The 25,136-nt window shown below is 45.0% G+C and overlaps 1 protein-coding gene across 1 annotated transcript in view; it reads left to right on the top strand.

Moving 5' to 3' along the window:
- HTR4 (5-hydroxytryptamine receptor 4) overlaps positions 1 to 25,136 on the top strand; it is a 98,318-nt gene that overhangs the window by 5,324 nt on the left and 67,858 nt on the right. Inside the window, exon 2 of the mRNA XM_065734968.1 lies at positions 21,991 to 22,072. Coding sequence (XP_065591040.1) covers positions 22,047 to 22,072 — 26 coding nt within the window. The 5' untranslated portion in view covers positions 21,991 to 22,046. The remainder of the gene's footprint in view (positions 1 to 21,990; positions 22,073 to 25,136) is intronic.

Below are 25,136 nucleotides of genomic sequence, written 5' to 3'. Positions count from 1 at the left end.
AGAAAACCTTTATTCTGCAAAGAGACAATAGAGTCAGCACGTTGTGGGACACTTGTAGGGTATGTGGGATTTGTCTGGGTTGGATGTGCTTGTGGTGTGCAGGGCTATGAGTCTGGGCTTTCCCCCTGCCTTCAGCCCAGCTGCCGCTGGTGGGAGGTGGAGTTCACCTCCCTTCCTCCTCTTTGCCTTCATCCACTCTCTTAAGAGCTTTGTAGGTCAGGGGAAGTTCACAGGAGCTGTCTGAAATCTAGTTGCAAAGACACCTTTTATGAACTGGTGATTTTCTGAGCACTCCACTTGGCTCATTCACTGATAGATCCATGCTGTAACAGCTCTTGAGAGAAACCAGCAGCCTTATCTGCAGCCCTGTTTACGTTTAATAGGATAAAGCAAGCAATACTTTGCATAACGAGAGAAATAACCAGGAAAGCAGGAAACCAGAAGAAAGGAATTTCCTCTTTCCTGCCCGTGATTTCCTTAATCTGCTGGGAGATTCTTACCAGAAGGAAGCAAAATGGTCTCCTCCTTCAACACCACAGTGTGCAGGTGACTGTCTGCCACAGAATCAAAGCAGCAAGGATGCCCCTATGCAAGACTTCGGCTCTTGGAGGAAAGTGTGGCCACAGGGGCCGAGCTCTGCCTGCCTTGTCCCCATCAGCACCACAGAGCCCTGAGTAGAGCCTCCCCATAACTGCAGCAATCCCTTGGGACACCTTGCGTGAGATGTTCCGTGGGCCATGACCTTGTGGCTTAGTAAGGTGTTTGTTCTTGACTTCATCATACGCATCAGAAGTGCTGTCGTTGAGGTTTGGGTTGTTTTTGCCTGGAAGTGTTGATAGCCTCTTCAACAGCAACTTTTAAAGAGTCTTTATTCTGCAACGAAGACAAAAGGGAGCCCGGAGTGATCTCGTGCGTTACAATGCCACGACAATGGGATGCCAATAAACTGTCATTAAACTCACGACGCTGTCATTGTTCGGTGTACAAAAGCTGGCTGGTAAATACAGATTGCATGGAAAAAAATCTACTCAGCAGATTGTACTTCCAATGAGTTATGTAGGAGACATCAGAGAGAATTTGGAAGGAAGGGTGAGGGGAAAGCAGCTGCCGGCACCTGGTGATATCTGGCTGCCCAGCACTGTGCAGGTGGGAAGAGTCTTGCTCTGGGAGCAGCACCATTACTTATCCTCGGCACGGGAGATAACAGTTGGCAGCAGACTGATTGCTTCTCTTTGGCTTATCCACATTTATTGCCACGCTGAGAGCTCCCTCCCTTGGCACCACCACCTGATGGAGCTGGAGGGATTCTGGGATGTTTGGTTCTGTGGTGTTTTCTAGATGGTTCCTCTCCTTTCAGCAACCACATCCCTCTTCTTTAGCAGCCATCTCATCCTTCACTACTCGTAGGTCCATGGACATTATTACAGCTTCTGTTGACTTAAAAACAGCAACAACAACAACAAAAAAAAGAGCAGCAAGAACCCCTCAGATCAGGGATCCAAAACTAGGGAATCCAAGAGAGACTTAAGGCCGTGATCTTGGCAGAGGAGAACATTTTTAGGTGATGAAGAATTCCAAAAGCCTGGCTAAAAACAGCAGCATCCCAACGACATGTGCAGAGAAAAATAACAAACAGAGCGTGCACTGCTTATCATCCTTCATGGGTGCTCCAAGCCCGAGCAAAAATAGCACTGGTGTGGGATGGCACAAGCATCCACATCACCCGTGGAGTCCTGGTGGGAATGCCTTCATCCCTCCAGCTGTCCTCTGGGCTGCTCTCTGCAGGGGCTTTACTTAGACAGGGAAAACCTTGCTGAGTTTAAATTCCTTTGCCTCTCTGCACTTTATTAAACAGCAAGTGAGTTGGGATTTCTTTCCTGCTTTAGTTAAGGCAGCGCTCCTTATCTGCACTGCTGTTAGCGGGTGGGATGCTGCCAGACTATCTGGAGCCTCTCCTCTTGTAAACGTGTCTCTCTGGCCTCTGTGAGCAGAGCTGAATGCTACTGACAGCAGCTGGCAGTGCTTGGGGTGTGCAGGGAGCAGCAGAGCACAGAAGGGATTGTGGTGTGGGCAGCTCTACCGAAAGGAGAGCAGTAATGGGTCTGTGTCTGCTGGGGGCAGGAAAACCACTCACTGCAGGGAGGCCTCCAGAATTAGGGTAGACTGTAGTGGAAGAGGTGGAGTACACCACCTCTGTGTGGTGTACTCCCCTGGGAGAGGGCATAAGGAGAATGTGGAATCTCCATCCCTGGATGTCTCTCCAGGAGACTCCGTAGGATCTGCTCAGCTGATGCTGCTGGGAGACTTTGGCACTATTTTCCATTAGGATGCTCCTCCTTGTGAGCACAGACCAACCCAGAGGTTGGGTTCTGTTTGCTGTCATGAATGACTTTCACCATCTCTCTCTTCCTTTTAAGAAGGATACTTCTTTCAAAGTTCACCTTTGCTCATTACATAGAGGTCTTTATAGGAACATTTCCCCAGTTTCTATCGTTAGTGGCGAATGTGCAGATGTAAGGTTGTGAGTAGTCACCAATCACAGCATTTACTGCTTATTGTAATGTCCCAACACTTTCCCTCCTCCCTCAGCATCCCAAAGCAATTAGCAGGAGATTCAGCTGCTGCCTGAATGGATGGATGTTCAGCAATCTTTCTTAATTCTTTATTTATTGTAAGATAAGCAGGAAAAAAAAATGCAGAATCAGTTCCTCTTCTGAGGGTGGATTAGTTCTCACATCTCAGACTCTTTCCCTGTGCTTTCCCCAACTGTATGCTGCTATCTGATGAGCGGTGATGAAAAGCAGGCTGGAAAACTTCTGATTGCTGCCCGTCAGTTCCTCGAGCAAACATGCTTCAGAGGTAACTGGTGTGACAAGAACTGAGCTATTCTCAATCAGCGTTTGGAACTGATAGCATCCCTTCCTATGTTAGACAGCAGCTTGTGCCAAGTGTGCTGAAAATTCACCTCTGGATCATTCATAGAAGGACATGATGCAACTTACCACCATACAAGGGGAAAATTAAATACCTAATCCATTGCTTTTAATAAGGATGCTTTTTAGCATTGGGGTTGGAATAAGGTAAAGCAGCAGTTGGGCTGGCTGAGTCAGGGGGAGAGGAGGAAGTGAGATACAGGCAGATAGATGGAAGGGCCAGGAAAGCTGGTCTCTGCTTTGTCAACCTGTATCTCCCTTCTTGAACTGCTCCTTGAATATTACTGCCTCGGGATTGAAGTGCTATGCTGTGAGCACAGGCATCAAGACTTGGCCTTACAGAAAAAGGCCATCAGAGAGGCCTCACTGACATTTCCTCCTAATGCTCTGTGTACTCTAACTGACATCCTTTGTTCCTTCCAGTTGAGGGGTTATGCCTGAGGGACCCCCTTTCCCTGTCTTCAGAAAGCAAAGTGGGGATGGTGAGGAATCTGTGCTGCTGAAAATGTTTTAGCCGGCTCTGGACAGCTGGAAGGCTTAGAGGGCACTCCCCTGCCTGGCCTTCAGCCTGCCCTCCTTGCCCTCTTCCACCTTCTCTTCTGTCATGGAGGGAGCTGGGCAGGAGCAGAGCAAGAACAGGGAAGGAGCAGGATCAGAAACAGGTGCAGAGCAGGAGATGGGCTGGCCCTACACAGAGCTTCCTAAGGGCTTCCATGGGAAATGTGGGCCCATGCTTCAGGGCATCTCTGCTGAACAGAGCAGAGCATCAGCTTGAAATTTATTCTCTTTGTTGAAATAAGAGCTATATAGAAATTAAAAAATAAAACAAAGCTCTGAAAGCGTGCTGCACTGCCCAGAGTATGGTGTGCTGGTTCTTCAGCTCCTATTGCTGGTCTCACAGGTTCTGTTGGGCTGGGCGTGGTCTTGTGTCTGACCTGACTAACAAGTCCATGTGGGACCTCCTGGGAAGGCTGTTCTTCCCCAGCTGTGTTCCTAGACCTCCACCAAACCAATGGTTTGTGCTCTTGCAATTTGAGCAGCTGGGAGAACTGCATGCAGGAAACAAAAAATAGATTGGAAGAGAAAGGGGCTCCAGAATGGTGGCAGTCAGACATTTGGGCTTTTGGAAACCTTTATCTGCAGCAGTAAAGCAGCTGTACTGCAAGCCTGTTAACTGCTAGCTGACTTGTCTGCATGCACGTGCTCTGTGGGCTCAGTGTCCTCCATGTAAAGTGTGGGGGAGTAATCAGCCAGCACTTGTTTGTAACCTCAGTGGTTTTTGCATGCGTCTGAGAGCTGTGTGTACAGCTGAGAGGGTGCAAAAATGAAACCAGCTTTGGGAAACAAGTTCCGTGGTGTTAACACGTTTGGGATCGTTGAGTTCAAGGGTAGCAAGGCCCAAATTCCCAGTGAGGCACACATACAGACTTAGTAGAAAAGATCCAATCAGTTGTAAATAAAATTCACGTTTAACATTAACAGCAGCTGCAGTGTGACCGTCCCTGTCCCTTCCCAGCTTCTAGTCTAGACTCTACACTCTTCATCCTTTTTTTTAATGATTTTTTGTTTTTTTTTATCACAGTTGTTTTAAACCCTGCTGCATCTGGCACAGCTGCCTGAGCATGGTGGTGCTGGAAGGCTCCATGGTGTGAGGAGGTGAGGGCTGCAGCCCCTGGGCAGGAGATGGTGGGAGGGCAGGGCTGGCACAGAGCCCATCACTGTGCTGGAGAGATGGCCCCACTGCAACCGAGAACAACATTCCCATCTTTGCCTCGTCCTGCAAGTCAATGAAGAGCAATTTTGCTAATACAATGGACTGGAGCATCTAATTCAGTTTGCTGTTTGCTCATGAGCATGTTCCAAAATTCTCGTGCACTGGTAGGAGCTCATTATGCAGTTGAAAAAAATCATTTGGCAGAGAATATTATATATGCATTAAATCTATTCTACCTGCATACACATATTGCTCACTATTGATGTATTCCCAGGATTTTTTTTATTGTTATTATTTTAAGTATGAGGCAAGCAACTCGGTTACTGCTAAACTGTTTACCATCCAGGCTCCTTAATGCTAATGGCTTGTTAGGATTCATGTACTCTTTTGGTTTTACCCCTTCTATGCTGCTGAGCACCAGAACAGGCACAGCCCACCCTGAGCAGCTGGTGAATGAGAGGCGATGAATATTGATGTGAAAGGGAATTTGCAGAGCTTTTTATTCGCTTAAACTTTTGTGTGTGTGTGCGTGTGTGTGATGAATATGAAATATTAATAACCACGATTATGATAAAAACAAGTCATTGATAGCAGCACTTGGGGATCTGTGAGCTACAGTTCATTTCTAAAGGATTTACAGGGAGTTTATTGCCACAGAACCGTTAGCTGGATCTCTTGTCCTTGTGGCAATCATGCTTAATTCTAATGAAGGAAATAGGATTAATTAATATAGTAAGAGAATCAGCTCCGTGGTTATGATACCCTAAGGAATAATTTCCTGTAAAGGCAGGTTAGGACCCGCAGAGAAAGTGCAATATTGCACGAATCATGAGATTATAGGGTAAAATAAACTCTATGCAGGGAAGTGCGTGACTACAAATACATGTGCATGAAGGTTTGCTTAGAGTGAACAGCTCGAGCAGTGCTCACGGACTGAGATAATGTGAGAGGATTCCCAGTGTAAGTCAGGCTTTCCTTGAATCCATCTGGAGAAAATAATGGTTCTCATCCATGAGTGTTCCTGACTTGGCTAGAAATGGAATGGGGCTCTTCTTGCTGACATCACAATGAGCAGCAGGATCCATAGTGATCCATTTTTGAGCCATTTTTGAGCTTAGGCTCTGGGAAACAGCCAGTGAGCCCTAAGAAGTGTCTGTCTGCATACTGCAAACCAGCAGCTCCATGGTGTGCCTTAGCATTGGGTGAGGGTCACTTGTTGCTGCACCAGGACACAAAACCTGCGCAGCAGAAATGATTCAGAGAGTTTTATTGCTATAAAATGTAAAACTAAACCAAAATTGACATTCTGTGCTTGAAGGACTTGTTCATGAAGGCAACCTCCTGCAGGCTTTTTATCCAAGCCACCTCTTCTGAAAGCTTGGTGGGAATCCCACCTGGAGCTCCCATGTCCACCAGGGGCTGCTGAAGTCTGACAGGCTTCAAGAAAAGCACGGGGTCTGTCGCAGCCCTGTGCACAGTCCGTCCCGAGTGAACACCTTTCTTCTGCATTTTGTGTTTCTTTCTCCAAGGGCACTACCAAGTGCCTACGAACTGCATTCCACATGGTGAATGACCCCCACATCCACCGGGCTCCAGGTGTGCAGGAATGTGTGCTCAGAGCTCTCCTCTTGGTACCTGTAAACAGAGTCCGCTTCCTGTAGGGTTTCCCAACGAACACAAGAACAAATCAGAAGAGATTTGAAGACTTTCTCCTGCTTTTGGGCAAATACAATTACGTTTCTCAGAGTGGGGGTTCACTTTTGCACAAACAGGAACTCAATCTTAGTCAAAAGCATGGTGTGTGCAGCAATCCCACTTCAAAAGAACTGTGGCTGTCCCGAAGGTAGAAGTTTAATAACAGAAGTTTACAAAGTCCCGTAAAAGCTTCTTAAAGTGAGACAAGTGTTACTATCCATAACTGTTCCAAAGCATTCGTCCATTTGCTCCTAGAGTGAATAAACATTCCAACAGTTATAGCCATCAGGAGCTGCACTGCTGTTTAGTTTGTTCGTAGTGCTTTGATCAGATGGTGCTGAGTTTGCAGAGGCTTTTCCCGGTGCAGCTTGGTGCAGGGTGAGCTGTGGCTGCTCTGTGGCTGTAGGGTGTGAGCTGTGTGAAGATCGGACGCAAACCAAGAATGACAGTCCTGGATTTTAATATCATCTTTGTGATGATCACTGCGCTTTGTGCTGTTCTGGAGAGGGGAGCATAGAAGGAGGAGGAGGAGGAGAGGTGGAGAGAGCTGTACCTGGTTTGCCTCTGGCTCTGTGGGAGGGCACTGCTTTTGTTTATATCTGTTTGGAGCTATTCTCACTGTTCTGCTTCACTTATTTTAAACACTGTGGTTTCCTCTCAGGCCATTTATCTAGACACATGAAAAGAAGGTTTCAGCCACTGAGTAGAGATGGCTGGTGCAGGTTGGCTCCAGGGCAGCTGGGCACGAGATGTGTGTGGTCCCAGGCTGCCTTGCTCTATCTGCTCTAGCACAGATGTGAGGGCAGTCTTGGTGAGCATTTCCCAAAGCTTCACATCTGGATTGATGTAAACTTGTGGGCTTGAAGCATGCTAACAGAGCTAACAGAGTTGAGCTAATGCACTCCTGCCTGCACTTTGCTGTGTGGACAGTGGAGTGGTTTTGGGTAGACGTGGGAAGCTGGAGATGCAGCTGGGGTGGATGCTGCGCAGGTTATGCCCTGCTGTGCACCCTGGAGAGAGTGGAGGACAGCCAGGGCAGCTCACCCTGCACCCAGAGTATCTCTGCATGCACCCAGGCATGCTCAGAGTGTACCCAAGCAGCATGTGCTGATGCTTTGCTTGCACTAGCATCACTAGGCTTTCCATACTATAAGCAGTGCCTTGTCCTTGCAAGCAGATCCATAACTTCCTCATCTCGTATGTTATACAAAACAAGGAAACAGGTTTTTTTAAATTCCCTTTGTAATAATGTTTATTTAGGCTGTCTGTATTTAAGCTGACTGAAGGTCAACTGAATTGTGCTAACAAAGCATCGTTTCCAGAGGACAGGTGGTGCTCCCCAGATGCCTGTCTGCGAACATGCTCACAGGACCTCAGAAATGAGTTATCTCCAGAATAACAGGCATAGCTCAGGGAAAAGAACTCTCCTTCAAATGACAAAATACAGAGCTCTTATGCTGAGCACGGAGAAGTTTATCCCAGCATGAGGACTCGCAGGCTGAGCACCCCAGGCAGCAGGTACAGTGCAGTGCCCACAGCTGCCTCCCAACCCTGCACACCTCTGCAGTGCTCTGGCTGCTGTGCTGGTGGCACCTGCCATGTGGCCCTGAGGTCACCTCATGCTCATTGGCAGCTGTCTTGGCTTGTGCCTCTTGTGCTACTAAGAAAGAGAGGCTCTGCCAGCAGTGAGCAGGGGGCATACTCACACTTCCTGCTGTTGTTCTTTCCCTGTGGCTCTTGCTTTGATGTCTCAGCTCCACTCACACCCAGCTCCTTGTGGAGACTTGGGATTGTCCCATTAGCATCACATGAACCAAGTCCTGGCTGGCTTTCTGCTCCAACCCTGGGAAACGTGTAGAAAAGCCTCTCAAGCAAGCGTCTGCTCTTGTTTCAACAACAGTGACATTTCTTTCCATGTATCTAGGCTTCATTTCGGACTATTAAATACTGCAGCTGACAAAGTATGTCTGGAACTTGTTTCACAGGAATATTTATTTTTGACTAATTCTGCTCATCACAACTTATTAGGACAAATAGATTTTTTTATTTACTTCGTGATGAACGGTGTAAGTATGAGTAAAAGTTGGTTGTTTCATTAGGAGTGGAAAAAAAAGAAGATATAAAATAGGTCCTTTTGCAAACACCCACATAGAAAATTTTAAAAGCAGTCTCAAAATATTAAACTGCATCTGTAGGCTGCAGCTCATCCTTCTCCTCCACTGTGTATCACTGTACTCCATAAAGGGAGCACAAAATGACAAAATCACAATAGCAACTTTTAAAGCTTCTTTCTGTGCACTTAAAAGCAGCTACATGATGAGCAGATCAGTGCTGTGTTACCCCCATGCTTCTGCTTGCTGTGCTGCCCCATGTGCACATGGAAACAACATGGATGAAACAGTCTGATCTGGAGCATCTGAGGATGTGCTGAGCAGGGTGTGAATTCCCCTCTGCATGTTCTTCAGTGACACTTGCTGATGTTTGCTTTCCAATTCCTGTGGAATAGTTCAGATTCTCTGCTCAGATCTGGTCACACCCAGACTCCAGCTGATGCGTATTGGATTCAACAAGTGTTGAAATCATGGAGGAGCAAAGCTCCAGAACTGTGGCAGAAGGGAATATTGGTGAAAAATGACAAAAGATAGCTTGTAGGTGAAGCAGATATTTAACCACCGTTTCCATAACAGACTTCAGCCCCCACATGAATCCACAAAGGAAATGGCTTTGGTATTTGAGAGACAAAATATAAGAAGTCTGAGCTCTTTCCTTAAACTGGTTTACCTGGTTGTGACCAACCCTTTTTCATGCTTAAAACCAGCAGATTTCAAAATGATAGACTACACCAATGCTGCCAGTGCTGTGAGGCCAGGCCCTGTTCTCAGTGCCACAAAGCATCACATCTCCTCCTGCAGTCTGAGCACAGTGTGACCTCCACAGCCATTTAGCATAGGAGCAGCACGCCCGAGTCTGGCAGCACTCAAGAGTTAGGAAGACCTCACTATCAATAACTGCAGAGTATATACGACTGAAAGCTATTCCTTGTCATTGCAAATTCAGAACTTGTTAGTAATGAATAATGCACAATATTTGGTTCAAACCATGCTGTTCCCATGAGCTTTCTTCAGAGTCACTTCCTTTGCTAGGATATATTGACAGAAAGCAAACCCTAAAACAGGAGATCATTTGTTTAAATGTGTGAATGCATATTTTTGGAATGTTTTTGTAGTATTTACCGTGCTGTAGTTTTCAACAAGTTGTTATGAAAGGGAAACAAAGCTGAAAGCTCACCGTTATTTTAAGAATAAGTACAGTTTAGTTGCCTATGATTCTCTGCAATATTTCTGTGCATCAAAGGGGACTGGGCATTGCACACCTAGGACTGTGTCATTCTAGAGGTGATTATGGCTGCTGGAAAGTCAGAGGTGCTTTGCACTTGAGAATAAGTGTACCTGCCAGCTAGATTTGATCAGCAGTCTTCCCAAACCATGTGTGATGCTATGAAACATCTGGGGCTTGACAGTGTTGGTGTATTGTCTTGAAAATACTGTGGTCAGAAAATTCCCAGCGTGCTCAGCAGTCCTCCAGGGCATGTGTGATCTTCAGCTCTTGCCTTGTGTTCATTCTCCTGCTCCTCAGGCTCTCAGGCTGAATAGGAAATTAGCTCTGTAAACGTTGCCAGAGGATATCATTTATGTAGCACGATAATACAACTGCAGCGGGTTAGTCAAACAGTAATTAGTAACAGGTCATGCTATAATTAGAGTGTCTGGTGTGGTTGGCTACCTCTTCCTGAATGCCACCAGTAAGTCAGCAAGCATTTGGGTAAGCAGGGGCACGCAGGCGGTGTTGGGGAACACACAGACTTTTCTCTTTGCCTCCCTTTATCCCAGCAATTAGTATAACACAGTGCTCTGAAGTGGCATTGCTTCTCTCTGAGATGCATGAAATCTTGAACAAAAGCTCCAAACAGCTCTCTAGAGTGATTACATTTCATCTGAAGGAGCTTCAAGTCTCAGCGGGTACAAAGGAGTAATGCTTTTCTCTCCTCTTACAAATGGGGAGAGGCAAAGTTCTGTTCCTCAAGCTGAGGTTTACAGTTTGTGTGTCTTGTTTTTTTTTATTTTCCTTCTTCTTGCTATTTTAAGCATCAGGTTTCCACAGTTGTATTGTCTGAGCATCAGAAATTTCTCTTGCTTAGACAGGCAGTGAGATTTTGGTGCTTTGAAAGGAAAGAAAATATCTCAATCGGTTATAAGTGTTCACAGGTTTTTGCTGAATCTTCCTTCCATGGAATGATTTGCTGTGGTTCAAGAATGAAGGGCTGAAATCTGCAACTAGAGGTGGCAAATAACTACCAAATAACTGCCACACACATCAGTCTGGACCCATTGCTCAATCCTTGGGTGTTCCTGCAACACCTTCGCATTGCAATTTCATCTCTTCAGTCTACACTTTGCCTTCCATTAGCCAGGCTGTCCAGAATAGCTCCCACTTCTGCTCTCCTGTCCTCTGATCAGCTCACAGCTCTCAACTTGCCATTATCTGCAGTGATTTGCCTCCTGATAGGAGTGTGTTCAGTCATACTGCACTGCTAGACTGTGGAAACTTTCAGCCCCAGAAATTATTCTGCCACTCATGGCACCAGTGTCCTGCTTCTTGAGTGCGTCCTTACAGGATATGCTCAAGTCCTTCTTCAACCTGTCCTGGAGTAAACTAAATAGATTATTCTCCAAAATAATTTCATTGTAAAAACACATCTTCCAGTTATTTCCTAAGTCTCGTGGCTTTTCTGGTATGCATTTCCAGTTATCCAACATCTTTCTTATATACCAACGTCACTGTGGAGCAGCCTACAGCAGCCTGGTTACCTGCTTTCCCGTTTCAAGATGTTCCTGAGAATTATATTAGCCATAACAAATGGCATTAGGAACTTGAAATGAGCGGTGATGAGCAGAGATCTCCTGTCCTTTTCAGAGTTATTTATTTCCAAAGCCATATTGTCCTGTAAGTACTGCCTTATTTTGGCTTCCTCACCTAGGCTGTACACAAACACGTTGTTTTCTTGCAAAATATATCCAAACTCTAAAAGATAATTTCAATATTTTTTTCCAAGACACAGATGAAAAAAAAAAGAGTAACAGGAAACCAATAACACATTCCCTAAGGGCCACGTTAGAACTAGAGCAGTTAGGCAGTATTTCCCAGTTTGCATTCACATTTGAGGCTCCTCACTATACTGGGTTTAACTCAGCTCAGGAGTCCTATACTGAGTTGATACTGTTCTTGCTTCTTTATGAAAGCCTCATGTGAAAGCCCAAATCAAATGCTTTTCTGAGTATACAGAGTATACAGTAACTTCTTACTGTAGTAATGCTGCTGTTTAGCCCTTAAAACGGATGGCAAGATTTATTCTCCTCTAATCCTCACTGTACTGCCAAATTCTGTTTCCCATCTTAAATTATTGATGTGCAGCACTCTTTATGTGGCATTTTATCCCTGTGCAGGGGATCAATCTTGGATTGATAGATTTATAATTGCCTAGATCATCCATTTCATTACTTCAAAATATTGTTACTTTTTTTTTTTTTTTTTTTTTTGCTTTTGCTTTTGCTTTTTGTTGACTCTGTTGATCAAAGTTTACTGGAAATAGAGATCAACCATGTGTGAGGTTACCTTCCCAGACCTCTGAAAAATCTCTGAAAAGGCGATGTTACAATATCTGGACTTGCTGATTCTGTAGTATCTGGCATTACTAATCGCTGTTCAACATTTTGTTCAATATCTGTGGAGATGGAAAAGTTCATAAGCACACAATATGGCTCCTAAAATGAGTGCAGAAGTACTTATTGGCCATATCTGCTTTTTCTGAATCATGATCAACAGCTCTACCATTTTCTGGCTGATCAGCCTAACTTGTAATATTTCTTTTCTTCCTAATACGCTCAAAATCAAGCTGTTCTGCATCTACAGATTTGCCTGGTACTTCTATGACTTACTCTAATTTCTGACTGCATAGCCATAGCTACCAGCTTTCCCTTTCTTCTCATTGCCATGGAGTTGTGGGTTTGGAAGCTTCTATGTGCTGCAGGAATGGGACTTGGTGTTTCTTGCTCTCTTCTAGCATCCTTCCTCCTGCTTTGACACTCTGTTTTCAGCTGCATTAAAACACAAAGAGCTGCCTGCCACAGTCTGCCACATGTCTTATTTCAGTGAATGTTTCCTCCTAGTGCAGCATCACTTTGTCCCATGTAGAAGCTTTGGCTAAATACAGTTGTGTTCAACCTTTGTTCCACATCCTACAGCATGGTGAGGGTGTGCAGCTAATGCTTGGTCCAGGGTAGTGTCCACTGCTTCAGCAGATCTCCTCAGTGGGATGAATATTCCAGCATCACCAGAAATGAGGAGTGAAGCCTCTGGCATCCACTGCCTACCAGATCTATTGTTTCCTTTCAGAGCAGGAGGGAGACTGACTTTTTGCATGGGCAGATAGTGATAGGACAAGGGGAATGACTTTCAACTAAAAAAAAAGGAGATTTCAGTTAGATGCTAGGAAGAAACTCAGAGGGCAGTGCTACCCAGAGCTGTGGGTGCCCCATACCTGAAATGCCTAAGGCCAGATGGGATGAGGCCCTGGGCAAGCTGAGCTGGTGAAAGGAAGTCAGCCCACAGCAGTGGTTTGGAACTGAGTGATCTCTAAGGTCCCTTCCAACCTAAGCCATTGATTCTGTGATTCAATGATTCTATGAAACTGCACTTCACTAGCAACATGAAGTGAGATGCCAGTGCCCTGCTCCCCAGCACAAGGGAAGTGATGGCATGGGTTACATAGTATAGAGTTTGACAGAAATCAGCCTCATGCTGTTTTTCAGGGAGTAGCAGTCTGATATGAGCAGAATTTTAAAAATGCACTTGGTCAAAGTATGTGTGCTGGTTGAAATAACAGTTCTTTATGAAACTGTAGAAAGTGAGCCATGTAACATCTCATAGCTGCTGGGTGTCTGGTGCCAGACGCAATTAGAGTCTGGACAGCTTGTTTTACCTGGAAAGTCTGGCTGATGAGAACTCACAGCCCACCTAAAGCATGTCCTGTCACTCTTATTTTGGAAACAACCTGCTGGAAGCAGCTTGCCCTCTGTGCTCATTTACTCTTTTCCCTCTATCAGGTGTGCCACGAAGCTCACAGTTTTACCCAAAGAAGAACAGTCTTCAGGGTCAGCCCTCAAGGTCTCACTGTGTCAAGTTTATTTTGGTTTCTTCACTTTTAGTGGCTTGGGAAGAATTCAGTAGTTTGGTAATTCTATTGAAGAGAAGTTGAAAACAGCAGCAGCATCTTGAGCGGTGCCCAGCTCTGCACAGCTGGTTATGGAATTGTACTTGTTAACATCTGTACTTCCTAAGCAGAGCTTGACCTCAGTGCCTGGATCCTGCCCTGGACAGGTGCCTCACCCACCAAGGGTCACTTACATAAGCTTGCTCCATTCCTCTCATCATTCTCCCTTCAGCACAGCTTCTGTCCTAGGGCCATCCTGTGTAGCCTCATGGGGCTGGACCTGACTTAAAATGCCTGCTGTGGTGTGATGGTCAGGACCCTTGAATCCACAAACCCTGAGCAGCTGAAGGAGCCTGGTTAGAGACCGCAACATTTTCACTACTTTTCCTCAGGAAAAGCTGTTTACTGTGATGGTTTCCCTCTGGCTGCCACCGAAGAATGTCTGCTCTATTGCTCCTGTATGTAAGTACATGCAGATATCTCAAAGTCGGTCTGTTGCTGCAATGAAATGCTTAGAACAAGCTCTACCCTAGGTAAGATCAGAGCCTGTGTGCTGAGAATGTATTACAGCATGTTCCCTCTTGCAGCATCTCTGTCTTTTCAAGAAGTAATTATTTAATTAACCTTTTGACTTTCCCTGATGGTATCAGCTTCCTAACCAGAGAAGGTAATAGCCATGTGCTATATATTTTGTACAGATCTGGAGAATCACATGTTCTCTTGGGGACTGTGATCATTTCAGTTTGCTGCTCAACTAACTGACTGTTGAAGAGAGGCGGAGGCAGATCAGTTGAAGATGAATATTCTCAGCCGGTCTTCTCTCTGCACAACCTGTCATCTTCTAACGGAGTGTGAAGAAATGGCAGTAGAGGCATGAGTCAGTTGGGTTGGTTACACAGATCTGCAGTTCTGAGGGGGCTGTCTCTCCTTCATTTCTTAGAATGTCCCACAGATCTGTGGCTTTCTCACTCCTGCAGAGGGGCAGCAGAAAACTCCTGGCTTAGGAGTTCCTGTGGCAGTTGTAGTTTTTTTGTGAGAGGGGTAATGAAGCACTTGAACAGATTTCTCACAGAGGTGATGGTGCCCCGTCCCTGCAGACACCCATGGTCTAGCTGGAAGGGCTCCGAGCACTGACGGAGCTGTGTGTGTCCCTGTTCATTGCAGGGAGTTGGACCAGGTGGCTTTTAAGAGTCCCTTCCAACTCAAATGACTGTGTGATTCTATGAATTTGGATGGGTGAGATGCAAAACTTCTCCTAACCCCTTCACACAGCTGAAATCACAGAATTAATTCTGCACACCTCTGCTGATTTCATTGGTCGTGGTTCCAAGAAGTAATTAAAACAAACAAGTGCACCTATGCCAGGAAACATTCTGATTTCTTCTCCAGTTCTGATCCTGCAGATAAACACAGCAGCGGGTGTCACAGTGCGGGGCTTCAAAGCAGGGGCTTGCTTCCTGCTTGCGCTTCACAGGCCACAAAGCCATCTCAGGGAAGCAATAAAAACGCAGAGAGGAATCTTAATCCAACACCATAAAGTCAGTCATGTGCTGGCTCCAGATGGGGAGCGGAGCATGTGACCTGCGGCCTGCTGTGGCCTGGCTCACCCCCCCAGTTTGCCCCCTGCTCCCTCACAGTCCCAGCTTCTGCAGACAGTATGGGAATCCACGTGAGGGAGAGAAACAGGTGGGAAAGGCTTTCCTGCAAGCAAGGCTAGCCCCAGGTAGCAAAATGCTGGCCTCTCATTGCCTGCTCGCTTGGCTGGAGCAGCACATCCACGGATGGGATGAATGCCCTTCTTCATGGGCATTTCTGTTTGCTCTGGAGCAGGGCAGCTTTTAAAACAGGAGCTGGAATCTGTTCTTGTTTAGGAAGATTGGGTCTGAGTCACCGCACGCGTCACAGCCCACAGTGTCCCTGCTGGGCTGTAAGCTAACCTCTGCCACGGGAGCACATCTCTCCACAGTTCATTTTCAGAAGGAGAGTGCTGTAATGGCTAATTATTTATTAGAGAACTGGTAAAAGTGGGGGTCTCAGATAAAGCTCTTTGAGAACAGAGTCACTGCATGCTGAGTTAATGGTGCTGCTGGGGACCCTGTACCTCGTCAGCCCTCTCATGAGCTCTCATTTGCCTTCACTGCCATCACGCCCATGTCTCAGATTAAGGATTTCTGCTTTCCTGGCATTTTTATTGCATGTTTCTCTGCTGTGTATTTCCTTCTCAATGGATGACAAAGAAAATGTAATTGATGGCAATTGCAGAAAGCACAGCTAGTGCTACTCTGGGGCACCGATTTCCATGCGCTGGTTACTTGCTGGTGTGCTGACAACAGAGGAGCTGGAAAGTCCATTCTAGAAAGGGAAAAAATTGCAGTGAATTGTGGGGAAGTTTTATGACAAGTCTCCAGGAATGAAGCATGTTAGCGCTGTACAAATCCTTGTCAAACACATGTAAGGCTCTCCTGAAGGGATAACTGGAGGGCAGCACAGCATGGTGGATTTAGCCCTCTGTGGCAGTGAAGGAATAGTAACACTGGGTTGTCCTTACAAGCAGAAAACCAATTGTCCCAGTGTCAAGGAAATCATGCCTGTCTGCTTCCATCCCCACTGTGGACGTGCTCTCTGAACTCAGCTCATCTTCCTGCCTTCACTTACTGATTGATCTGCTGTATCTTGGTCCTTCTGAGACCCGCAGCTTCCCGATGGATCTTTCTGTTGGCTTCCTGTACTGAGGGCTTGATACTGCAGTGAAAGACTTGGAACATCCTCATTACCTACTGGTAGTAATTGCTGAAGGTGAGAGCGGTGAGGTGCGAAATTTCATAATTCTAATGTCACAGCAAATAACTCCTCAAGTTTTATAGCTGTTTTCTCTCCTCAGAGCTCTTATACAAACATAGTTAGGTACACAGAAGGATCTCATGCAGATGTCTCTGGAACAGAACAAAGTCACCCTTGAACAGCCCATAGAAACTTTACTGCTGTAAATAGAGGAGTAAATACTTGGGCTTGCTTGCATTGCGCCTTACTGCTATCAAGAGGTTTAAAATAAAGTTTGCTTCAGTGTTCCTCAAGAAGATAAAATCATGCATCTAAGAGAAAAATCACTTGGTAATTTTGCTGTGGGCTCCCATCAAGTGGGTATGTCTTGCACAAGCAAAAGGCACCCATTTTTTGTAGCCCAAGACTGTGAGTATCATACGACTGAGAAATGACCTCAATTTGCAAGGCTCTGAAGTGTCAAAACAAAGGTATGACACGAGCTAACAGCCAGCTGACAGAGCTGCTCGTGGCTGTTTGGAGAGGGGTGTGGATTTGCTGTATGTGCTGTTGGTGCAGGACCTTGCAGCTGGGGCTTGTTCTGGGAGAGCAGTGGGCAGAACTGCAGCTATGTGTCCTTTGCATGGCAACAGCCATGAGTTTGGTGTCTGTTAGCATTTCAACCTTTTTGTTTTGAAAGTGCAGAGTAGTAAATTGGCATGGGGGTGACAAGGCTGAGGGATGCTGGCTGCCAGACCGTGTGTGCCAGGATGATGATGCCTGTCTTTCTGCAGACACATGGGACAAGGTGCTCACTTCTGCTGTGACCCGTGCACCATCTGCGAGTCCTGCGTCACCTGCGGATGTAAGCCAGCTAAACTTAGCACCTACAGCTTGGGTGTTTAAAGCCACAGAGTTCAAAGAGCCATTTTATAAAATAACCCTTCAGTGAAAGGATGCTTCTCATCTTTTTCTATTCAAAGCTGGACTCCAATTTCTTTTTTTCAAGTGACACGTCAATTTTATCTTTTTACTTTTGCCCATTTAAGCAAAGTGCTTAACCTGCTGGAATGATGTTCATTTAAAATCAATTCAGCAATCTGTCCCTGACAGCTGAAGGGCTACTCAGCATCCTTGTCTTTATAAGGAGGAAAGGACACAGCAATGGTAGTGAAGGCAAGAAGTGCCATGGGAGGGGGCAGCACCTTTCTCAGAAAAGGACAGAGAAAAGAGAGGTACTTTATGGGAGTGAAGTAGTTGGATCTCTCTGGCATTGTTGTGGGGTGGAAGAGGATGCATTCCTGCAGTGCTTGGGGGGTTTGGGGCTGTTGTCCAAAACAGTGGTGAGCAGGAATTTATTGTTGAGCAATAGTTTAGTTTTGGATTGGGTGGATTTCACTCCACAGTATTGGTATATTGTAGCCTGGGAAGATTTTGTCCAGTTGGCCTCTGTTAATATCTACTGTTTCTCTGATTATGCTGAAGATGAAGCTACAAGAAATATGACCCCAGATATGAGACACATTGGGAATCAGAGAACAGCTTTTTTATTCAAGTCCAGTTTTAGTTCAGTGGGTGCGCACTACAGAAAGTAAGGAGCATCCTGAAACCACAGCTTCAGATGTTAGCAGTTGTCTTTATTTATGTCGGTGATTCTCTGGCTTCAACTAGGAATCACAAATGCTAGAAGAAAGCTGAATGACTCCCTGTACTTCGAAGAATTTACTCTCTGAGATGTGGAGGATAACATTTCCAGAGGAAGGCTTGAACAGGCTTCCCAAACGTCTGTGACAGGTTCTTTTCATCTTCCCCTGCTGTTACCCAGTAACAATGTATGTCTCCAGGACTTCTACAGTGAAGTCAAAGGCTGCATCAAGTCATTGTCACTGTTCCAAACAGAGAAGACTGGCAAAGTGTGCGGGGGGAAGGCCAATTTTTACCTTGCATTTATAGAGAAAGGCGTGAAGTCAGAGAACTGTAGGGGTAAGTCCAGTTCTCAGAGTCAGAAACTGCTTCTTTTTAATATCTTCCTCCCCCTGCTGTAGTGCAGAAGAGAAGTATAACAGTATGCATCTGTAGGTGAAATGAGATGGGTTTTTCAGACTGCTCAGTCCACCCTCGGCACTGTTTGATTTAAGGTGTCACAAATGATGAAGCAGCATAATCCAGCAATGCGGGAAATGGAGGTGTAAGTTTTTCAGGAGAATGACTCAACTTTTCTGTTGTCATCAGCTCAGCAGTGACAGAAAGTGGAACTAGATGTGGCTTGAGTGGGATGGGAATAAATTGGATAAAGAATGTGTCAGTGTCTCAGTTAATCAGTGCCTTGCAAGAAGAATGCCTCACAAGACTGGCTTGGGTGTTGCTGTCACCTGGTGGGACACTTCTATTTCTACCAGACAGAAAAGGCTCCTGGCAGCAGAACCCACCAAGGCCACCCAGCAGAGCAGGCAAGTCCATGGTCAGGTAAGAGAGGACATTAGCTGTGCTGGCCAGCTCAATCACGGTCTTGGAGAACTGAATTTCTGGTTAGTACCTTAAAGCTACTGAGTAAAGCATCTCCAAGAGTCCCTACAACTTTGTTGGGAAGACTCATTGTTTAACCCATGTCCTTGTTCCTTTCTTGCATCCCATGACCATGGAAATAAGGGAGTGGAGAGGCAGAGCTAGAGGAACATCTGCCGAGCTGCTTTAGTGGTGTGCTGGATGAAGGAATGAGGCACAAGCAGCTGATTCCATCCTGACAGATGGATGGCTTCTGATTTCACCAAATGCCATCAGTGCAGCCTCGCTGAGACTTCTTACTGGATTGCTTTTCCCATGTCTGAGCCAGTGTCATGTGCAGTCAGTGATAACTGGGACTAGTCATCCCATCTGCTTTTTTTTTTTTTTTTCCTGTAGTTCTGATTAGCAGAGAATAAAATAAGATGAAGAGTTCTTGTCACACAGAGGAGACTATGGAGCTGTCATGTCAAGCTTGCTGAAGATGCTGTGCTTTTAACTTTTTCCATTAAAAATGTTGGACTTTGCTGACATGGAAAATACTGCCAGAGTACTGATCTCAGTGAAGTTTCTTTAAGGGAAACAATCTTTTGCAAAGGTTTTTTGGGCTTAAAAATTCCATGTTTGTTTTTTTAAAGTCTGAAATATCATTAATATCGATATATTTTTTCTAATTTCCTTACTCTTACTCCATGTTAGGATTCATTCCATGGCATATTGCTGACATTTACCTGTTTTAAGGGTAATACAATCAACTAAATATTCCACTTTGTTCTAAAAATACACTGTGTGCTGTTTTGTGCAGGAGGGTCTATACGTGAGATGGGCTGGGTGGCATACAGGCTGAATTAGGAGGTCTGTTATCTCTCTGAGGCAAAGGACAGTTTCCTAATTGAGTATGAGTAATCACTTTAATAACAAAGAACAGCACCAGGCCCTTAATGTGAGCCAAATATGTTTACAGAGATTTTGCATTATATGGTATTGTGTCATTTTTCTTTGGGACTCTTGTTATTGCAAGTCCCACCACTGGGCTGTTGTGGAGAGAAGCAAAAGAAAAGGAGGACTCCTCTTAAATACTAATGCTGAGGGGAAGAAGTGTGCTGGGGTAGTGCAGATGCATTTTTTGTTTTATGCCCACCCTCTGCTCTTGCTCACACCCACACGTACATCTTTCCCTCGCAGTTCAGAACTGTAACAGGTGTAAACTGCAGCAAGCAGCACAGCACGGTGCCCTCCCACTGTGACAGTGAGTGCTCAAGCCCCTTTTCTTCTGCACAGCAAAGGAACAATTTCCCTTGAGTCAGCGTCAGCTATTCAGATTTTCCTTGTGGCACACCTGTGCTAACTCAACGCTAAGATCAAGTGAATATCTTAGGACTGGGAGCTGTTTCCTCCCCATCCGAGTCTCCATGGTGGGGTTGGTCAGACCTTTTGGGCCTCAGTCTCCTGCACGGCACACTGGGATGATGTGCTTTTGGAGACTGTGGTGAGGAAGGACATGGTGCTCACCAGCTGTGCCAGGTGGAGGAGATGGCACGGCTTCCTGTGTTCTGACTGCAATTTATTGAGCGTCCTATTTGCTTTACATCTGTCCTTTCTGCATTGACAGGACAGGAAAGAAAGGGCTCCTGCCTGGATTTGAAACAAAACACTGTATTAGTCCCATTCATATGTGTTTCCTTCAAATTCATTTCAATTAATTCAACTCATATGCCAAATGAGCAATTTCGACTTGGAGGTTACTTAGGTCTCTTTGGAGATGAAATAATTAGGTTTATTTTAGTCCATTACTTTGAGCCCAGAGAACATTGATTGTATTTTTATATCCCCAAAGAACACTTCTAGGATATTCTTCCTGCGCCTTTGACAGGCAGCTGTCCCAGCAGCCTGCCAGGCATTTCATTCCAGGGATGAACTCCAGAGCTGGAGCAGAGGAGATGGTATATTTTCACCTCCAAATTAAAATTGGAGGTCACTTCTTAGGGATGCAGAGGTGACTTGATGAAAAATGTTAGGCTTCTCATTCTCACACTTGTAAAATGCAGCGGTAGTCTACATATTAAAGAATTTCCTCAGATAAAACACTCACTTGAGTAAGTTTTGTTGGCAAAACTATGTATAGTCTATACCTTCTGAAATGCTAATTCTGGTAAATGCTGAACCAGGCCTGGATAGTGGGTGTTCATTTGCACGACAAACCTGGCATCGCATCCAGGAAGCCTGACTCAGTATTACTGCAATCTCTGAATCCACTACAACGACATTATTTTTATTTGAGCTATTATTAACAGTACCATGGTGGTAGCCTCATCCTTGGCTTTCCAGAGAAACAACACAAGGGGTAATTAACAGCCAGAAATGCTCAGAAATGTATCCCCCCCCCTTTTTTTGTTTCTTTTCTTTTTCCACTGGATTAACAGCAGCAAACACACATGCTCATTATTAGGATGGTGTATTCATTTCTCGTGATGGATTTTTGATAGAATTAAAAGCCCCATTAATATTTATATCACTTAGTGTTACTGGGAGTTAAATACATTTATTTTAACTTGAGCTGCAAATCATTTAGTTCTTTGTAATTACAGTACTGCTATTAAGTATTCATAAGGCTATATACAACATAGTGTCACAGGAAACCTGTTTTAATTTGGTCATAAGTCAATGTTTTAATTTCATGTTAAAACAGAAACTAATTTACCAAGCACTCTAGCTTCTTTTCCCAGCCAGGTTTCCAAGCTTTCCTTAACTGATTATATTTAAAGAAATTCTCATTGCTTTGAGCGTTTGTATGTTTGGAAGTCTTAGGTCCTGTGCAGCTTATGTGCGTGCATGTTGTCATGTCCCATTTTGAATGGGAGTGCACATATAATGGTGGAAGAGGCCACCTATATTTAAGCATGTGATGGTATGCCTGGGCAGATGTGAAAATTGTGTTATGGCAGCTCTTTGCAGTGCTATGATTTCATTTTGTCGTGTCTACTTAACCTCTGTTGTCAATAGAGACAAGATCAGAGGGGTAAAATGCAGTGAATGAGTGCCTTCACTGGGGTAAATGTGCATCCATGAGAGGTTCTTTAATTTACAGCTCTCCTTTTTAACTCTCTTCACTGCAGGACAAGGTCTCTTCTATGGACATTGAACACTCAGCTACCTATGCCTATTGCCTGTGATGGAAGAGCTTGATGTTAATGTGAGGTAGGATGCACTGCATGGCTCCTGTACTGTCTCATCCAGCCAGCATGCTGCTGGGGGACACGTGTGTGCCTGCAAAGCCATGGAGTGTTCTTATCCGTTTGCCTGTAGATTAAGGTCTCCACTTGTGCAGTAGTACCTGGTTTAGCTCTTTTATCTGTGTAGATGTAAGGTGTGGCTTAGATTAGTCTTAGACTTTCTTTTTAGGGCAGATATGATCCCATCAAAGACCAGGCATAAGTCAATCTGCCTGCTGAAAGTTTGAGGCAAGTTTTGGTAGGGCTGTTTTTTTTGGGTTTTTTCGGTGCAGTGGCATAAAGATAGTAACTTAACCTCTCCCTATTTATACTGACACGTTTTGGTACAGATCACCAAAGAATGATGCCAAAAGAAACTGTTCAAGAAGGCTGGATCCTGCCTGTAGTTGTCCCTGGGGCCCAGGGCTGGCATTGACTGGGGTTTTGTCCCTTTTGTCCCTTTGCTTCTTGTCCTTTTTTATGGCCAGGCAGACAGTGATGCTGAACTATGTGGGGAGCTGAACTAAGCCCCACCAAAGCCACTTTATACAAGGATGTGAAACATCTGACCTAACCTGGGCTGCTGGCACAGACACAAAAGCAAGCAATATTCCAGTAGTGATGAGAGGTGTGCGCAGAGTTTTCTTAAAGTTAGCTCTAGGAAATATCTTTTTGATGTTTCAAGTTTAAAATTCCAGAAGTGATTCTTCAACCTTTCCCTGCCTGGACACTCAGGTGCCATGAGAAATGCCTTGGGGGAAACTAAGCTGATAGAAATGTGTGTAATCTGATCTTCCAGAACACCTTTTCCCTAATGAGTTACTGAAGGGAGATCAGGAAGAAATAGTACAGAAGAAGGGGAAACATGATCTTGCCCTCGAGGAGACCTGCCATGCCACCATGCCCTCTCAGCTTTCTGTCTCTTGGGGTTACCTCTGACAGCTGCATCCCACTCTCTTCATTTGTGTGCACAGGGAGAGATGGTATGTCTTTAACAATGATTTCTCTCCTTAATGGGTCTCCACAAAGCATTGTGCTATCAGAGTGAACATTTCTAGCCCTCATTCACCTACTCAAACATCAGGAAAGTTACCAGCAACTCAAGTTGCAGCTTTAATGCACACTGAGCAGGGCACGTTTATAACCTGCTAATCAATGCTGAAAGGTAATGTGTTTTACTTAATGAAATGTGTCTTGACTTTTTAATACCAGAAGTGTAGTTAAATGCGTAGGCTACTGCAGCTGCTCTGTAAAGGGAATTAAGGTGCTGACACTACTCAATTGCCCCTACATTTTTTTCCTTTGAAGATGTTAGGAGAAAATAATCTATTTCTGACAACGAGGAAAAAAAATGCCCCCAAATACATTTTAACATTCATGAAAGAAAAATCTCTCAGCTTATAAACTCAGAGCTGAGAGAGCACCTGAGCCATCAGGAGGCTGTACCAGGAGGGAAGTGTGGCGTTATCTTCACCTCATTCATGCACTTTTAAGTAACATGCTGTTTGCCACTGATGTAGACAGATGCTGGGAAAGACCCTCCCAGGGTCTTTATCTTTGACAGTTTAGGCTGATGTTTCCAATACTCCTTTCCAGCATTTCTGCCACTTTGCAGGTGGATTAGACCTTTGGTGTGTGGAGTACTGCCACTGCCGGGAAAACTGCAGCTTAAGTGGAATGTGCACAGCAACAAAACAAACAAAACTGATTCCTATCAGAATTAGGCTTTGTAAGAAACTTTCCCCTTCCCTGTTGCAATACTTCAAAGCGTGTGGCATAGCACACCATGAGAAGTGCTTGGGAGGATGAGGATTTGGCCGCTGCGGGGGTACCTGTCTGCCCCGTCAGCTCGCTGCCAAAAATGTCCTCTGCACAGCTCCAGGGGAAGGTTTTTCAGAGGCAGTTCCTGTAGAGGCTGTGTTCTGCTGGGAGCTGGCAGGTGCCACCAGCTGATCAGTCTGACCCTGGCAGATCTGACAGCATGTTTAGATGCTAAAAGGCAGCAGAAGATATTCTCGGGGGTCTGATGAATGAAAAACCATGGCAATTTGAAAGCTCTTCTGAATAAATGTTGATTCACCACTGCCTCGCTATTTTGATCAAATACTGTGGTCAGATCTCACTTTCATTATACTTCAGGTTCAGCGTTGGCTGTGGCTGTGTTTGACGTGCTGATGCAGTCCTTCATTATGCGTGATTGGTGGCACATGCAGACTTCCTTCTAGGTGTATAATTTGATTTTGCCTCCATCTTTTTCCAGACTATGAATTTTTGGCTTTGAGCACTTTGCTTGTCAGCTACCAGCAAGCAGCCACTGCTCCTCCTTTATCCACCCTGATTTCAGCTTTTTTTTTGCTGGAATGTGCAATAATGACTATTTTCTGTTGAAGCCAGGGGTTTCACATGTTTGTCATCACTGCATGAAACCACAGTGGGAGCTCTCAGGTCCTCATGGGACTTGGGCATGCTCCAATGGAAAATCCTCACATGAAGGGGAGCAAAGCCTGGGGACAACAGTGAGACAGGCAAGTTGGCTTTGTTGGAGCTGAGCCCTGTGGAAACCATTGCATGAGTTTGGGGCAGTGCCCCAGGGGATGCCAGGCCTTCCAGTGGGGAACAATTTTGCAATTCTCCAGCTACGTGGACATAGCAGGCAGATTCAACTTTACTGCTGTTTCCTTTACGTGGGGGAAAAAAAAAAAAGGCTATGTATTTTATGAAGTGTGAGGTTAGAGATATGTTCCTGGAAATTTTAGACAGTCTGCATTGGGACTTGTATTTATCACAGAGGGGTGGCAGGCCTCATTTTCTTTAATACTAGAGCTGAAAAATAAATGAGCCCGCAAGTATTTCTATTTTATAGGGTTTTTCAATTTCTTGTGACTTGATGATTGTTATTGGGAACATTTATTATGTGCAGTAGGGTAATGAGATACTGTCAAGTGGTTTCTAATGAAAACTTGAACCCTTGAATGGGCTGTAGAGCAGAAAAAAACTATTCTCTTTATTTTCTTCTTCGCAAGCAATTGTATATAAGTATTTTTAGAGCA

Source organism: Cyrtonyx montezumae, unplaced genomic scaffold, assembly GCF_038088225.1.
Source record: "Cyrtonyx montezumae isolate F1298 unplaced genomic scaffold, pur_monq_1.0 scaffold_18, whole genome shotgun sequence".
NCBI lineage: Eukaryota > Metazoa > Chordata > Aves > Galliformes > Odontophoridae > Cyrtonyx > Cyrtonyx montezumae.
The sequence above is the reverse complement of the archived record's forward strand: the minus strand, read 5'-3'. Positions and strand labels throughout refer to the sequence as shown.